General features: G+C 54.3%; 2 protein-coding genes across 5 annotated transcripts in view; one reads left to right on the forward strand and one right to left on the reverse strand.

Annotated features, from left to right (window-relative positions):
* The first annotated feature begins 581 nt into the window (after nucleotides 1-581).
* On the forward strand, nucleotides 582-12,077 carry HTR6 (5-hydroxytryptamine receptor 6). The gene is made up of 3 exons (XM_032641183.1): nucleotides 582-1,295; nucleotides 10,958-11,116; nucleotides 11,309-12,077. The coding sequence occupies exons 1-3, from the start codon at nucleotides 582-584 to the stop codon at nucleotides 11,756-11,758; spliced, it is 1,323 nt and encodes a 440-aa protein (XP_032497074.1). The 3' UTR covers nucleotides 11,759-12,077.
* Nucleotides 12,078-12,335: 258 nt separating this feature from the next.
* The window catches only part of TMCO4 (transmembrane and coiled-coil domains 4), a 93,208-nt gene continuing 88,530 nt past the window's right edge, over nucleotides 12,336-17,013 (reverse strand). The window contains exons 16-17 of one of the 4 annotated variants that reach the window (XR_004351171.1): nucleotides 12,480-15,136; nucleotides 12,336-12,398 (exon numbers count right to left, since the gene is read on the reverse strand). Coding sequence is in view for 3 of the 4 variants with exons in the window: in XM_032641146.1 (XP_032497037.1) it covers nucleotides 14,723-15,136 (414 nt within the window). In the remaining variant the exon portion in view is untranslated. Of the gene's footprint in view, nucleotides 12,399-12,479; nucleotides 15,137-17,013 lie in introns of those variants that run through there. The other 3 variants (XM_032641146.1, XM_032641163.1, XM_032641150.1) reach the window with 3 other exon arrangements.

The following is a 17,013-nucleotide window of genomic DNA, read 5'->3' on the forward strand; positions in this document are numbered from 1 at the left end:
GCGCTGGCTCTGAGACCTGCCTTCCCCGCCAGGGGCTTTGCTCTGGCGCGTGGAACCCCCTACCCTGCAACCCCCAGCACCACGGCTCCCCACCTGGCTCACCCCCACTACGCCCACCTGCCGCGGGGCGGCCTGGATAGCGCCCACTCGCCCTGGGTTCCCACCTCCCTGGGTCCCTGCTCTCGACCCATCTTACCGCCCGTCCCCTCTAGGGGCTCTGCTCCCACCCGGCCAAACGCTCCCAGAGTCAGCGTCCCGGTCCTCCTGACTTTCGGCCCTCTCCTTCTGGAGGGCTCAGCTCATCAGGTGCCTCCTCCCAGACTTCTTACCGGTTTGCTCCAGGTGTCCCTACATCACACCCGAGGACGCCCAAAGGCCCCCTCTCCATCCTCCTCGGGTTGCTGCCCTTTGACCCAGAGCCCCATTCATACCTTCCCACCTGCGGCCCCGGGGGGTGGTCTGTTCTCACCGACTACGCCCATCCAGCCTCTGCACCTGCAGGTCCCTCTCTCCGTCTTCCCGCCCACCCTACCTAGTCCTCCGGACCCCTTTCGGGCCTCACGTCCTCGCCCTCCGCCCTCATGGTCCCAGAGCAGGGCCCCGCCAACAACAGCACCCTGGACTGGGAGTCGGGGCCGCCATCGGAGCCGGGGGGCAGCGGCTGGGTGGCGGCCGCGCTGTGTGTGGTCATCACGCTGACGGCGGCGGCCAACTCGCTGCTCATCGCGCTTATCTGCACGCAGCCCACGCTGCGCAACACGTCCAACTTCTTCCTGGTGTCGCTCTTTACGTCGGACCTGATGGTGGGGCTGGTGGTGATGCCGCCGGCCATGCTGAATGCGTTGTACGGGCGCTGGGTGCTGGCGCGGGGCCTCTGCCTGCTCTGGGCCGCCTTCGACGTGATGTGCTGCAGCGCCTCCATCCTCAACCTCTGTCTGATCAGCCTGGACCGCTACCTGCTCATCCTCTCGCCGCTGCGCTACAAGCTGCGCATGACGCCCCCGCGCGCTCTGGCGCTGGTCCTGAGCGCCTGGGGCCTGGCCGCGCTCGCCTCCTTCCTGCCCCTGCTGCTGGGATGGCACGAGTTGGGCCGCGCGCGGGCGCCCGCCCCGGGGCAGTGCCGCCTGCTGGCCAGCCTGCCCTTCGTCCTGGTGGCGTCGGGCCTCACCTTCTTCCTGCCCTCGGGCGCCATCTGCTTCACCTACTGCAGGATCCTGCTGGCCGCCCGCAAGCAGGCCGTGCAGGTGGCCTCCCTCACCACCGGCATGGCCGTCCAGGCCTTGGAGACGCTGCAGGTACCCGGGGCGCGCAGGGAGACCCGGGCTTGTGGGATGGAGAAGAATCAGCAGCCATTGGGTGCCCACTAGGCATCCGCCACGTAATATACAATTGCTGACGACCTCCGATTGGTCATTCCCAGTTCCCACCTTCCTTCTGAACTCCAGACTCAATGTCCAGCTGTCCACAGACGCTCCAGGATGTGGGGCAGTCTTCTCGAAGGTAACATGTGCAACAGGGAATTCAGGGGGTCCCAACTCTCCCCACCTGCTCGTCCCCCCCGTCGTCCCCATCGTGGCAAATGGCACCATCATGGCATCGCACGCCAGAAACTTAGGAACAATTTCTCTCCCTCATGCTCATGGGATTCATCTGCAAGGCCTGTTGGTGCTGCCTCTAAACATGTGTCACCTCCAATGCCACCTTCCCGATCCAAGCCACCATTGCTTCTTACCTGGGAGCCTTTGATAGTCTCCTGCTGGCTCCCCCTGCCTCCACGCCAGACCCCCTCCTATCCATTTTCTGCACAAAGAAAAGCAGAAGCGTGATCACCTCACCCCCTTGCTACAAACCCTTCAGTGGCTCCCCATTGCTCTCAAGATAAAGGGGAGACCTGTGTCAGGATCTGGCCTCGGGATCCGGTCCTGACCACCTCCCCAGCTGCACCTCTTCCCCTCCCTGCCCCTTTCTCTGCAGCAGTCCTGTGGACCTACTGACACTCCTGGTAGGCACCAGACTGACTCTGTGCCCAGGTCTTTGCACTGGCTGTGCCCTCTGCCTGGAATGTTCTTCCTCTGGAGCCGCCCTTGCCTGACTGAGACTCTTCTTCAGCTCACAGGTCACCCCTTCCCAGAGGCCCTCCCTGACCACACTGTCTGCAGACCTCCCTGCCCTCCCCCACCCTTTTATTCTTGATCCCGATGCCCAGTTTATTTGTTGATCTGTTCACTGTCTCCCCCACTGGAGTGTAAGCTCCCACGAGGGCTGGGTGTATCTGAGTGAGTTTTGATCTCCACTGTGCGTAGTAGGTGCTCACTGGTTACCTGTGAATGGGGTCGGCGCTCTTTGCTCAAGATCTGCAGTGCCTAGAGTGGAGTGGGTCACGCGGTACCCGAGTCTTATTGCTCACGCCAAGGGATGGGACTTTAGACTGATCAGGCCTGAGCCCTAGAGAATTAGGTCACAGGCCCCCAAGAAGATCCCAGATGGGCTCTCCAGTGTCATCTTGGTATAGCCTCAGGTGGAGGAGGTGCCTGCAGGATGGGAGCTACCTTGGGCGGGGGGTGTCACTGGATAGATGGGGGCTGAGAGGCCAACACCCTGGTCGGCAGCCCCCGCAGAGCGGCTTAGCCGTGTCATCCCAGCAGTGAGGCCCATCGAGTAGGAGGACAGGGTCTTGGGTGGACAGGAGGTCCTGGCTGCGGCCCTGCTCTCTCTCCCATCTGTGCTCACTGGAGAATGTTCTTGAGTCTCACCAGGTGGCTGTGACCCTGACTCGGTTCTGCAGCTGTAGGGCAGCTGCCCTGGGCCATCCATCTCTCTCCCTGGGTTCCTGTAAAGGAGCGTTTCCCAGACGTCAGGCGTTGGAGAACTGCCTTGTGGTATCTGCCTTGCTACCCCTCCACCCACCCTCATACATGCCTCAAGGCTCTGCATCCGTATGTACTTTGCATTTCCCTGGAGACATCTCATTTATCTTCTTACTTCCATGAACTTATTTAGAAAGAAAACTTCTTTTCTCTTCCGGAAACGGACAGTCAGTATCCTGGCCATTGAGGTTACTAAAGCCCAGCTTGGATGTGGCTGGAGATGCTGAGCCTGAGGCCGGCTTTCTCTTTGTTAGACGTTGGAGGGATGTTAAAGACACAGTACCATTGACACGAGACTTTCTCTTGATGTAACCGGAAGAGCTGGGAGGGAACTGTAAAGGCCTATGTTCCCACTCTGTGACTCAGTTATTTTATAGGGTGTCCATTTACTACTCAAGGGTATCTCCAATTCTCACACTCTGGGGAGCTCTGCCCCAGTGACTAAGGAGGTGAGAAGTTGGCCGGCCTCGGTCTGGATTCTCGGTTCTAGCAGTGTCTGTGATGCATAGATTTTCTTTCCATGAAGCTAACTGGCCAGGATTGTACCTGAGACTGCGGCCTCAGCACCTGGGCAGGTGTCCCCCGAATGCTAACAGCTGCAGCTCCACAGCCTTTGAGTGCTCTCTCTACCTGCCGGGCACTGAGCTAAGTGAATCCCCCGAACACCCAACGGGGCAAGTAATCATCATCCCTGTTTGACATTTGGGGAAACCGAGGACCGGTGACGCCCAGGGTTGCACAGCTGGTTAGTGAGGTTCCAGCTCAGGTCTGGCTGATGCCAACGCCTGGATCTGAGTGTCGTGCTGCCTGTGGGCAGTGACATGCTCTTAAAACATTGACCTCAGGGACGCCACCCGGTGTGAGACCCTCCACGCCACCGGCTGTGCCTTCTCAGTCTCCTCTACTGGGTCCTCCTGCTTCTCCACCATCCGAGGCATCCCCCGGCCTCAGTCCTCTGACCTCCTTGCTCTTTTCCCACATTCACTCAGTGAGCTGGTCTCGTGCCATGACCAGAAGTGCCACCTCCCCACTGATGACTTCCAGCCTGGGCCACTTACTTACCACTGCCCGCAACAGAACTCCGGATTTTCCAGGCTCCAGACATAGTCTCTCCCTTATCTTCCTCATGTCGACTAACTAATATGAGTTGCTCAGGCCAGGGACCTTGGAGGCAGCCTGGATGCCTCTCTTTTTCTCACACTGCACACCCAGCATGCTTTCTGCTTTCAAGACACTTCTCATGTCTCGGTTGCCTCCCTTGGTCCCCTGGGCTTCTGATGCCTGGGTTATTGCAGTGATCACCCACTGGCTTCCTAAGCCCATCCTTGCTCCCTTTTGATCTTACACAGCAGCCACAACGATCCCTTTAAAATGCAGGTCCTGGGAATTCCCTGGCGGTCCAGCGGTTAGGACTTGGCACTTCTACCGCAAGCTGTGAGGCATGGCCAAAAAAAAAAATGCAGGCCCTGTTATGTCATTCCTCTGCTCCTTCTCTGGCCTCCTTTCCTTCCACCACCCTCCACACTCCTTCTATTTCAGTTCCCCTGGCCCCCTTGTTATTCCTTGAGCAGACCAAGCACACTTCTGCCTCAGGACCTTTGCACTTGCTGCTCCCCCTGCCTGAAGTGCCGTTTCCTCACATCTCCGCATGGTTCTCCCCCTAGCTTCCATCACTTTCTTCTGTCCTCTGCTTGGCTGTCTTCCCTAATCACTTCGTCAAGAGTAGTAACGGCCATACTTGTCCAGATCCCACCCAGTCCTAATTTCCTAAGTTATTCTCAGCAACAAATACCACCGCCTGACATATTATATACTTTCCCACTTACTGTTTGACTGTTTATTTCCTCCTACTGGAATGTAAGTTCTATGAGGGTGAGGACTTATCTCGATTGCTATATTCCCAGAACCTAGAACAGTGCCTGGCGTGTCGTGAGTGGTCAGTGCACAGTGATGAGAGAAATGAAATGCACAACAGTGCTCCACAGAGCCAGGGGTTCAATCCCAACTCACATCTCTCCCTGTTCTCCCACTGTTAGAAGCAGTTCTTGTAGCTGATGAATCCTGCACTTTTTAGTACATTGATTGATTCACTTCCTTGGTACTGTGTTGCTGTGTTGAGTACCTCCCTTGTGCTGTGGTTGCAGGGATGAGTGGGTCTGAGAAGATCCTGCCCTGTTGGAATCTACTTTCTAGCTGGAGAGAGAGACACTGATCACGAAACCCTATCATGATGAGGGTTCTGGAGCTTAGAAGAAGGGTGCCTCCGCCAGTAAACATTCAGGGTCTATTACTCCCTGTGCATACGTTTGCAAACCGAAGCAAGGAAGTCACGAAACCAAAGGTTGGGAGGAGTCTTCATGGGTCATTTAGCTGTGGCAGAATGACCCGCAGCCTCTCAAGCCAGCAACGTGTTTGTGCAAATTCTTCCTACTTTCTGGAAAGCCTTTTCTCTTTATTTGAATGAGACAGTGTCAGACTCTCCCATTGCCGTTGCTTCCAAACCCACTCAGATCCTAAGTAAGCCTTCTGCAGGGCAATTTTTCCTTGTTGCCTGGAGAATTGCCTGCATTTGGGGAATTTGCTTCTGGGATGCTGCCTCTACTCTGGCCTCCTGGATTGTGACCCACTTCCCCCTCCCAAGCTGGCCTGCCCCAGAGTCCAGCAGCATCCAGCCTGGGGACGGAGGCGTTCTCAGTGCCTGGACCTAAAGGAACTAATGAGAATGAACAGAACTTGGGGGTGTGTTAGGCCCCTTTCCTCCTCTTTCCAGCCCCACTGAACCCTTAGCTCCTTCTCCGATCCAGCCTCTACCTTCCCCACAGAGGGAAGGGGGCTGGGCACCAGTCCCTGGAGTCCTGGCTCTTCAGGGGTTTCCGACAAGGGAGCTGAGCTGGCTGGAGCATCTTTCTATGCCTCTGTCCACCACATCTGCCTATTGATGTGAATGGCCTTTTAAAAAGCCACTGGTTGGCTCAGCGGTTTCAGACAGGTCTTCCCAGCCCCAGGGGCTGTAAGAAAGAGTTCTGCTTAGAGGCCAGGCAGGGCATATGGGCTGGGGCTGGAGAGAAGGGTGTGAGAGGTGGTGGTGGTGCCAGAGTGAGATGCCTCCAGGGCAGGAGTGTGTGTGTGTGTGTGTGTGTGTGTGTGTGTGTGTGTGTGTGTGTGTGTGAAAGGTGGGTGCCCATGTGGGGATGGGACGCATCCTCGGGGGATTCCAGAGGGACCAGTGTGGGTGCTCAGCTTGCTGGGGAGCAGCAGTGGGAGGCTGAGCTGGGAGTTCCTACGTTCTTAGTCTCTTTCTCTCTCTGCCAGAATTCCTGTGTCTCTGTGGTCAAAACCCTTTCCCTATCCTCTTCCTCTGCACCGCATCTTTTCCCCCATCTCTATCCCCCCTCCCTCCGTTCTAGCTCACCCATCCCTTCCTTCTGCACCCCATATCTTCCTTCTCTCCCTCAATTTCTCCTCCTTTTTCTCCTCCCCCAGCTTTTTCACCCTCCATCCCCCAGCTGTGCATCATTCTGTCCTAGTGATCCATCTTCCCTTCCATCTCTGCTTCCTCCTCAGAGGAGGCTGTGATCACAGAAATATCTTGGAGGGGGAGGAGGGGGCTGAGTGGGAGGCAGAGGAGCAGAGGAGCAGAGCCGAGCATGACAGCCTTTGCTGCTGCTCAGAACGAGGTTGCCTGGTGCAGCTGGGGCAGGGCACAGGAGCTTGCGTGTCTGGCTGAGCACGGGTTCAAATCCTGCCTCTTTCCCGTCGCAGCTGGATGACTTTGGATGAGTCACTCACCTCCGTCTATCTCAGGGGTAATGCTATTTATCATTTGAGGCTGTTTGAAGAATCAATGAGATGATATATATAAACCTGGCACATAGTAGGTGCTTGACAAACGTTAATTCCTATCCTTTCCTCTTGATGGTAAAAATGCACGGTTCTGGGGGAGCTCACCCCTTTGAGATTTTCTAGGGGGAAAAATCACCCTCACTGCCATCAGCAGCCTCATCACCATTATGAAGGAGCCGAGGTGAACACAAATAACGATAATCAACAACAAGGTAACAATCACATGGTACTTACTGTGTGCCAGGCACTGTTCGAGTAACTTGCTATTATCTTATTTAACCCTTACTACAACCCTACGAGGTAGATGCCATTGTAATTGCCATTTTATAGATGAGAAAGCTGAGGCATAGAGAGGTAAAGTACCTTGCTTAAGTTCACTCAGCTAGTTTGTAACAGAGCCATGATTTAAACCAGGCAGTCTGGCTCCAGGGTCTATCCTATTACCCTCACACTATGATTAGTTGATCGTACACATTTGAAATTACACGAGGGAATACGTAAGTACACTTTAAAATGAAAATTCGTCAATAACGATAAAATAAAAGACCTCTCTGACCTCATCCAATCACCTCCCACTCCTATGTCTCTCAATGTCTTTCCAGTTCTTTTTCCATATTTGTTTATGTACCTAAAGAAACTTAGTGCTTTGCTTTGTGTATTTTTTTAAACAAAGGGAATCATGCTGTATCTCTTGTTTGTACAACTTGCCGTTATCACTTGATAATGTGTCATGGAGATCCTTCCATTTGATCAATTCATTCTTTCAAACATCTGTGTTGCATTCTATAGTGGTAATGTACCGGGGTTTATTTAACCACTCACCTTTTGATGGACTTTTGGGCTGTTTCCAATTTTTTTCCTATCACGAATGGTGCTGTGGTACACACTCTTGTCCAAGCCAAGTGTAGAGACACAGGTATGGGTTTTTATGGACATAAGGACCTGTAAGCGGACTTGCCTCCTGGAAGGGCACTGCCAAATTGTCCTCCAGTAGCTGCCCTCTGACAGTGACAAATGCCACAGACATGTATAAGGGACATGCAAACAACAGAACGTGCCACGGGGCCATGAGGTGGCTACAGGGCAGAGAGAAGTGGGAAGGGTGAGGCTGGCATCAGCCAGAACCCAGAGCGTGGCCTGGCGGTTGCCATTGGCTTCTGCTCCATGAGGGACTCTCAGTGACGGTGGTGGGGTTTTACTTGGGGGTGCCATCCTCCAAAATGGAAACGGCCTGGTGAAGTGCAGTTTCTGGAGCCAGAGATGACTTTGATTCCCTAACTCAGCACTTGTCTGCTGTGTGACTCCTGGAAAGTTATTTTGCCTCTCTGAACCTCATCTGCAAGATGGAGATTATAATACCTTCCTCCCATAAAGACTCAGTGGCAGAATGAACATCAACTGCTGATGCATAGTAAGTGCTCAGTAAGTGGAGATGATCATTTGGGGTCACTGGTACTTTTGTTTGAGGCTTTGTACTGGCGTAATGTGACCTTGGGAAGGTTCCCCCACCATCTCTGAGCCTCAATTCCTTCTCTCTTCCCTCTTGCTTGTGTTCTTGGGTCAACTTTTCGGGGAGAAGAGGAGAAAGAGAAGTACAGGTTTGTTCCTAGGAAGACTAGAGAGGGACTCTCAGACCATGGTTAGTCCTTCTGGATCATCCTCCCCTGATGACTGCCCCCAAAATGTCTCCCTGAGTACCTTGGTACCCTAGTGCCCTAGAGCTCTAGCAAGATCACAGCTGTCTTTTGCCCCCTCCCCAGGTCTCCAGGGGCCAGGGGGTACCCGTGTGGCTAGGGCTTTCTGGAGACGGTGTCTCCCTCTTCCCCATATGTCTGTCCCCACTGGTGGCAGCAATTCAAAGTCACGGCAGGTCCTAGGAGATTCTTTTGGGGAAGCAGGAGCCTCTCCCTCCAGGTTGAACAGGTTGGCCCACGGGAGCCATATAGAGTTCACTCTGGAGAAGAGAAAATGAGAAGGAGAGAGAAAAGCAGATCCTCTTTTTCTTCCTTGCTATAGCATAGTGGCTCAGAGCATTTGTCCTGACATCTGTGCTGCTTTGGAAAGCTCAAGCTGCTGGCAGAAAAACAGGGCTCCTGAAGGTGCTAAAAACTCCCCCAACCTTGTATACTGCTGAATCGACATCAGGGCTGCTATGTATTTACACTTACTCTGTGTCAGGCACTGTGCGTGCATGTATATCCACAGGTTCAAAGCAACTCCGTAAGGTGAGTATTTTCTCCCATTTTACACATGTGGAAGCAGAGACTGTCAAGATCACAGGGCGAGTAAGTGGTAGAGGCATGGTTTGAAGCCAGATCACTTGTCTTAAAACAAGCTCTTGCCTCTGCACAATGCTGCCCCACCAAGACAGAGGGGAGAACTCAAGGGCCTCTTTTAGGCTGCTCTGGGTGTCTTTGATATTTGTCTAACCAGATTTCACTTGGAGAAACACATCGAAGGGTGGGAGTTGCAGTGTGCCTGTCTCCCCTCTCCTGCCACTGCCATTCCAGACCCTATAGAAAGATATTGTAGGGATGCAGCTGGGTTTTCAGCACCATGGACAGTAACCAAGCCTGGCTACCCTGAGGAGGCGGGGAGAGAAAAAGGGCTGGGAGGGGGACGGGGTAGGGGGTTCGGCTTTGGTGCTCGAAGGGCTGACACAACTTGCCTTTGCCTCCTCCACCCCATTTTCACCTGTGAAGGTTGCCTGGGAATCTGGTTCCCTTCCTGCCTCCTTCTCTTTCATCTTCCCATACCCAAACTATCTTTGGTTGCCTCAAGAGCTAAGCTGGGCTCTCATGCAGTTTAGGAAATGTTGGGGGGAAACCCCTGGCTTTCAAAGCCCAGGTATATTCCCAGGCAGCCCACATGCCCCTTCATAATTCAATAAGTTGTGCGCACCTCTGCATACCAGTATTTACTTAAAAATTGTCAATATAGGTGGCTCTTGCCTTGTGGAAAGCTGATATATGAAAATCCAAATTGATTACAATACATGGTTCAGAGGAGGGCTTCACATTCCAGCTTTCATGGACCCCTAGGGGTTTCATGGATGGACTTCACAGTGGTCTCTGAACCCTCTGGACATGAGGGAACTTTTTTCTCTGTGTGTGTGTGTATTTATAAAATTTTATAAGCCTTTTGTTTTCTGAGGAGTGGTTTTGTAGATTTCATTAGCGTCTCAATGGACTCACAAAGTTGAAAAAATTAGGAGAACCTCTGGGCTAATGGGTCATCTGGGATCAGAGAGCCTTTTGAACGTTTTGGGACGCCTGCGCTCCCACTTGTAAAGTCACATTCTAACCCCTCGTGCCGTGTTCCCCATGGAGCAGCTCCTAGCTTCTTCCTCCTCCTCTCCCCTGGTTCCCGCTCACGGAGTCCACGTGTGCGAATGGAGATGTCTGTCACTCCACAGTGAAATCTGCGTGTAAAATGCCAAGGTTGCTTGCATCCCTAGTAATTTATACAGATTTAATTGTACACGTTTGTTTTGGGCACATATTTTCAAAAATGCACTTTATTTTGTGGAGTCTGGGAGTAGTGGTGCAGACAAAACCATCACTCCAACATACGAAGAGAATCCATAGGCAAAGAGATTGCCAAGCCCTGGACAGCAACTGTCCTCTTTTGTCAAGTACTGTTCAATTGTGGCTAATTCCTGTAGTGCCAAAGTGCAGTGCAGGACAACACTGCCCCAAACACAAATCCAACAGTTCAGAAGACCTACACGCCTTGCAAAGGACAACATTTGACACTGGCCAACACACATGACCATGAGCCCCAGCACCTAGGAAATCTCACTGTACTTTCTAGAGCTCCTCGTGAAGCGCTGGGTCAGGGTCATAGCTCGGTGCAGGACCAGGACCAAGGCTCCGTCTATTTCTGGAATCAGGGCTCAGTCTGGTGCTAAAATTGGGCTCAGTCTGGTCCGGGGTTGAGGCTCAGTTTGAGATCTTGTTTATGTAGGGCTCAACCTACGGTAGGCATCAGGGGCTCAGGGCCATGAGTAGGGCTTAGCTTACTGCTGATGTCAGGGCTCAGTCTGAAGCCAAGATCAAGGTTCGGTCGGGAGTCAGGGTCAGGCCTCAGCTAGGACTGCAATTGGAGCTCATTCAAGGGTCAGGGCTCAGTTTAATACTGGTACTAGGGCTCAGTCTAGAATTAGGAGTAAGGCTCAGTCTGTGGCTGGGAATAGGGTCAGACTGGGGCGCATTCTTCACTAAATCACGTGGCTTTCCTTTCCTCAGGTGCCCAGGACCCCGTGCCCCGGGGTGGAGTCGGCTGACAGCAGGCGTCTAGCCACCAAGCACAGCAGGAAGGCCTTGAAGGCCAGCCTGACACTGGGCGTCCTGCTGGGCATGTTCTTTGTGACCTGGCTGCCCTTCTTTGTGGTCAACATAGCCCAGGTAATGCTACCACAAGGGGCAGGTGAGTCCACGCCTGGTTGGGGAGGCCCTGAGCCCTACCCCTGCCCAGACCCGGGGAGGGAGGAGGGCGGGCTGCCTCTCCATGTGTTTATGTGTCTGTCCCATCCGTGCTGGGCGGGGTGGCCTGCGTCCCTCCTCCAGGACCAGGCATGACGTGCCCCATCCCTCCAGGCCGTGTGCGACTGCATCTCCCCGGGGCTCTTTGATGTCCTCACATGGCTGGGTTACTGCAACAGCACCATGAACCCCATCATCTACCCGCTCTTCATGCGGGACTTCAAGCGGGCCCTGGGCAGGTTCCTGCCGTGTCCCCACTGCCCCCGGGAGCGCCAGCCCAGTCTTGCCTCGCCCTCCGTGCGTACCTCTCACAGCGGCCCACGGCCGGGCCTGAGCCTGCAGCACGTGCTGCCACTGCCCCTGCTGCCGAACTCGGACTCGGACTCGGACCCGGGCTCGGGGGGCTCCTCAGGCCTGCAGCTCACGGCCCAGCTGCTGCTGCCTGGAGAGGCCACCCGGGACCCCCCGCCGCCTGCTGGGACCACTACCGCAGTCAGCTTCTTCAGCGTTGATCCCGCGGAGCCTGAGCTACAGCTGCATCCGCTTGGTCCCCCGAGGAACTGACGCAGGCTTGGAGAGCTGGACCGGATGGGACCAAGTCCCTGAGGCCCTGGGCCAGCTCTTGGCTAAAACCAGGATGCTCCAGGTCTCCCGGGAGCCCGCTGAGCTCCAGGGGGCTGCACGGAGCCAGCTCCCTGTGCCCACTCCAGGCCTCCTACCTGGAGGGCTAGTTGCTGGCTCGGTACAGTTTTCTCCAGGATGCCCCACTATTGAGTGTAACTTGTGGATGTGTGTAGAGCAAGGCTGGGGGACTCCAGGGAGTGGGGTAAGGACCTCTTGGCCCAGATTAGGATGAAGACAACCATCTCCTTTGCACGTGTCTGTCAGACTGCGTGGGAGGGACACCTCTGTCTGCAGAGGCAGCTTGGCGCTGGGCCAAATTCCTCGGTCCTCCAAGTGTGGTCCGTGGGCCACCGCCTCAGCTCCCGGGAGCCTGTTAGAAACGCACACCTGTGTCCCATCCCGACCTGGTGTTCAGCAGGTGGATCCTGCGCACATTATGGTTTGAGATGTGCTGGTTCAGGTGATCTTTAACCCCGAGAATGGTTTGCTAGACCGTTTTTGGACCAGTCAGGTTCTCAGGATACACCTGCCCGCACACAAAGCATCTGAGCCTGGGAGTCAGGCAGGCCTACGTGTGAACCTCTGCTTCACCACCTACCAGTCCTCGTACAAGTTACTTAACCCCTCTGAGCCCGGGAGTCAGGCAGGCCTACCTGTGAACCTCTGCTTCACCACCTACCAGTCCTCGTACAAGTTACTTAACCCCTCTGAGCCTATTACTCCACGTGCAAAATGGGAGTAACGATGCCTGCTTCATAGGGTGTCTTCAGCGTTAGGATACTGCACACAGAATGCCCGGCACTCGGCAGGTGGTCGGCTGGTGGTCCCTGCTGTTACAGCTCCTGGCCATCCAGTCCCCTGGCCTCTGGCTGAGGGCCAGGAAGGGCTCTTTGTTCCCACTGTTCTTCCACCTTCCTCCTCGTCTTCAGCCCCGGCCCAGATCTCACAGCCTGGCTCGCTCTGGAAGCTGGGTAGGGCCCCCACCCCAGCTCCCAGGCGGCTGCACTGCGTCTCCTGGAGCCGAAGGGAGAGCTGGTGGCTTCTGCTCAGCGCCAGGAATGGTGTTCCTCTAGCCTGGACTTCCTTGGGCCTAGAAGGGAACCAGCTGGTGGGAACAGAACCAGCCCTTGACCACCTCCTTCTGGCCTTCCCAGGGCTCAGTGGGAGTGGTGGCCATCGGGTCAGCAGAGTTGTAGAGCTGTCCCTGGTGTGGGTTGGTGCCCTCGGGCAGGCAGGTGGACCCTGGCACAGGGGCCTGCTTTTTTCTGACGGGGGAACTCTTGGTTCCCAAAGCTTACCTACTTTAGGTTTCTTTTTAGTCAGAGGTTTTTCTTACTCTGCTTCCCACCTCCAAGTTCCATCCACCCAAACTCCCAGGAGCCTCCACTGGTGGCCTGGAGCTCTCCTTGGTGCTGAGTAGACTCAATTCTGGCCATGCCGCTGGCTGTAGAGGGGCCCTGGTGCTTACTGGGGCTCCCCCTCTACCCCCAGGCCTGCCCCAGTGGACTCTCAATAAACACTAGCTGAGGCGGTGACCGTGGTGTGAACTGAATTCGCTTGAGGGGCCACTCAGGCTGTAGAAGCAGCTGGTGAAGTGGGAAGAGACTCTGGGTGCAGGTGTCCTGGGTTCTGGTCCAGACTCTGCCCTGAGTTTGCTTTGGGACCTCAGCAACGTCATGTCCTCTCTCGGGGCCTCAGTTTTCCGTGGGTGACATGAGCTGCTTGGATTAACAGCAGTAGGAGTTCTGTAAATATTTTTTGAAACAAATACACGTACCCCTGAGGACCAATTTGGCTCCAACACTCTAATTCCCCTGCCTCTCCCCACTCCTCGCTGCCTCCCCTGAGCTTGTCAATATTTTCTCTGCCGGGGCCTTGGTTTCCCCATCTGCACGATGCGGGGGGGATTATCTCTGGCCCGCTCATTCAGAGACAGTGGGAGGACCAAAGGGGATGGTTCCAGGGATGCAGATCCAGTGGCTAAGAGCTTGGGCTCTAGAGGCCGACTGACTGGAGCTTGAGACTGACCACCTGTGTGATCTTGGGTAGCTTACCTAACCTCTCTGGTCTGCAAGTGAAAATGAAGATAATAATAGAACCTACCTCATAGGGTTGTTGTGAGGGTCAACTGAGACAATCCAGGTAAGCACCCTGTACACAGTAAATACCTAATAAATGGTAGCTGTTATTATTATTTATTATTAGAATCATCACACCTCTGTCTCTGCTATAGGAAATCCCCACCTAACTCATTCTCGTCACAGGCCCAGTCCACACTGCCTGCTGATCCAGCATTTTTTCACCACGTTCTGTAATTGTTCTGTAACAGTTATATCCAGGGCCACTACGTGGCATAACTTTGGGGGGCGCCCTTCACATCACGTCTTTATGATGCTGCCCCTGTAGTTGTGTGGTGCACAGCCTGTACAGTTGCACGTGGCAGATCTCATCGGATCTCCCAAGAGCAGAGAGAATAAGCTGCTTGTCCCACTTGTACCTGCTCTGTAGGTGTGGCAGTGGTGCCTGTGGGCGAATGGGTCGGCAGACACCAGGCTTTTGAGGCTGGGGAGCGTGGCTGGGTGGGAGCCTCAGGCTCCACAGAGCTCCTGAGCCACCTGATGGGCAACCAGACCCTACAGCTCTGACCCGAAGCACAGGAGGCCCACGGCTGGTCTAGTCCTGGGGCTCTACACTGTGCTTGGTTGACTCTGCAGAGCTCTAGCCTTGCTTCCTTGGGGAGGGGACGGTGTCTTCTTACAATCCCCCTCCTTCCAGTAGCAATGTCTTCAATTTAGGAAAGACAGTGGTGGAAATTCTGCATCTCCAGAGCTCATGTGAGGGACCCGGTGGAGTGGGGTAAGAGAGCACTGCATATAGAAATCTGGGAGAATGACTCTTCCGGGGTCAGTCCAGCCCTGGGCAGGACCCCTGTGTCTCGCTGGCACAGTCGGGGCAGCCCAGTGGGTTGGGGCCCATGCCATGGCTGCAGACAGGGGGGCTCTCAGCAGGGCTGGCAGCAGCAGGAAGAGAGGCCCCTTCAGACTGGTCCAGTCTCACTGGCACTTGGGCTTGGCTGGGGTCAAGAGATGTGGCTGCTTTGGGGGTGTCTCCCAAGGGGGATGTGGGACCTTGGGTTTGCCCATCCTGGTTGGTGGTCTTATCCGATGAGGAGGGCGCTGCTGCCTGGCGAGGCTCCTCTTGGGGCAGGCTGCCTGGGGCCAGCAAGAGCCCCTTCTCGTCCCAGCCTGGCTTGGTGTGGATGCCCACGGCCTTCAGGATGACGTCCATCTGCTTGGCGTAGTCCAAGTGGCCGCTGACCTGCAGGAGGACAGTGAGTGAGGACCACGGGTGGTGGGCAGACCCCAGTCCTCCCCAGGGCTCCTGGGCCTCTCCCTCCGCATCTTCACCAACCAGTCACCAATGCCATGACTCCAACCCTCAATGATTCTCAAGTCCAGAGTGGGTGGGAAGCCTCTGGGTTCAAAGCTGCTCTAAAATTTCTTAACTAAAGACGAAGGAAGCTTCTCTACAGAAGCTGGGTCCTCTGGGGGCAGGAAAGATCCTCCTGTTACAGCTGGAGTGGAAGTTCCCGTTCTCTGCCTGCAGCTTTAGGTTACAGTGGAAGGGCTCTGTGGATCACCAGCTGTGGGACCTTGGACAAGACCCTGTATGCCTCTGACCTCCATTTGCCTCAGCTGTAAAATGGGGACAGTAAGAGTAGTTACATCAGAGCGTTCCTCCAGGACAAAGCCCCCAAATCTAAAATAGAACTATGGCTAGAAAGATTGCCAGGTACTTTCTACAATTCACTCTCCCCCTTTCCCTTGGTCATAAGAACTCCAGTTTACAGCTGGGTACATTCTCCAGCCTCCCTTGTTGCCAAGTGTACTGCGGTGATGAGTTCTGGCCAATGAGATGAAGCAGCAGTGTTATGCGGTGCTCCTTGGAATTCTCTTTAAAAGGGGGAGTGCTTCGCTTTTACCCCTATTTCCTCTTTCCTGCTGGCTGGAATTCAGACAGGATGGCCAGAGCTGTGGCAGCCACCATGAGCCATGAGTTGGCTCACTAAGGATGGCAGAATAGCAAGACAGGGAATTTTGGCCCCTGAAAGCTATAGAGCCACCAGCCCTGAACTGCCTCTTCTAGCCTTTGCCTATGGGACAGCATCACCTCTTGTGTGTTTAAGCCACTTCATCTGGGCCTTTATTATGGATGGAACCTTCACTAAGACAAGGGTCAAGAACTCAGAAGTGCCCACCCCCTTCTTGAGAGAAGAGAGACTCCCCTATTTTTGTGTCGGCACATATCAGTGACTGAAAAATAGGGGCGTGATTGGAGTGCCCGATGCCTAACTGAAAATGGACGATGGTCGACACACAGTAGGTCCTTAATACATTGTAGGAAATGAGTTTATTGAATATACTCCTTTGACAGGTACTGGCTGCTAATTGGAGGTGAAGAAATTGAGGCAGAGAGGTAAAGTGACCTGCCCAAGGTCACCCAGGTGTCAGAGCTGGGGTCTGAATCCAGCCCTGTTCACTTCATAGAAGATCAGGTGTGTGGTGGGGAAGACTTTAGAAATCATTTTCATTTTACAGATGAGAAAAGAGAAACCCAGAGAGGGGTGGTGGTTTGCTTAACGACACACAGCACGTGAAAAGCACAGCCGTGTGCTGTGCTTGAGACGCTGAGAGCAGAGGCTGCTTCGCTCAAATCTCCTCCCTGAGATGGAGTCTTGCGCTCTCCCCATCCAGCCTAGGGTGCCTGCTTTCGTGCCAAAGGCAAGCACAAGACAGAACAGTCCTTCAAGGCTGAAGGGGAAGGTTTTTGTCTAAAAAGGAGACAGGAAAGCACGGGAGAGGCTTGTGCTGGGGAGCTTAGGAAGCAACACAAAGGCTCGGGTGCTAACACCTGCATTTCCATTCGAATCACAAATCACACCGGGTTATTCCAATGACTTTGCAAGAACACAAAAGACAATTCCCTGTACAGTTTTGTTATTTTCTCATTACCTGCTTACTTCTCGTTCTTTTCTTTACAACCACTTTTAAAGAGTGTTCAGTGAAAACACACACACGCATACACACAGAAGAGGCTTTTCAGATCCCTGGGTTCAGGGTGGAGGTCAAGGTAGGGCAGCATCTTTCCATAGCGGGTGGACATTAGTGGCTGCATGGCACTAGAAAGAACCTAAG

Source organism: Phocoena sinus, chromosome 1 (assembly GCF_008692025.1).
Source record: "Phocoena sinus isolate mPhoSin1 chromosome 1, mPhoSin1.pri, whole genome shotgun sequence".
NCBI lineage: Eukaryota > Metazoa > Chordata > Mammalia > Artiodactyla > Phocoenidae > Phocoena > Phocoena sinus.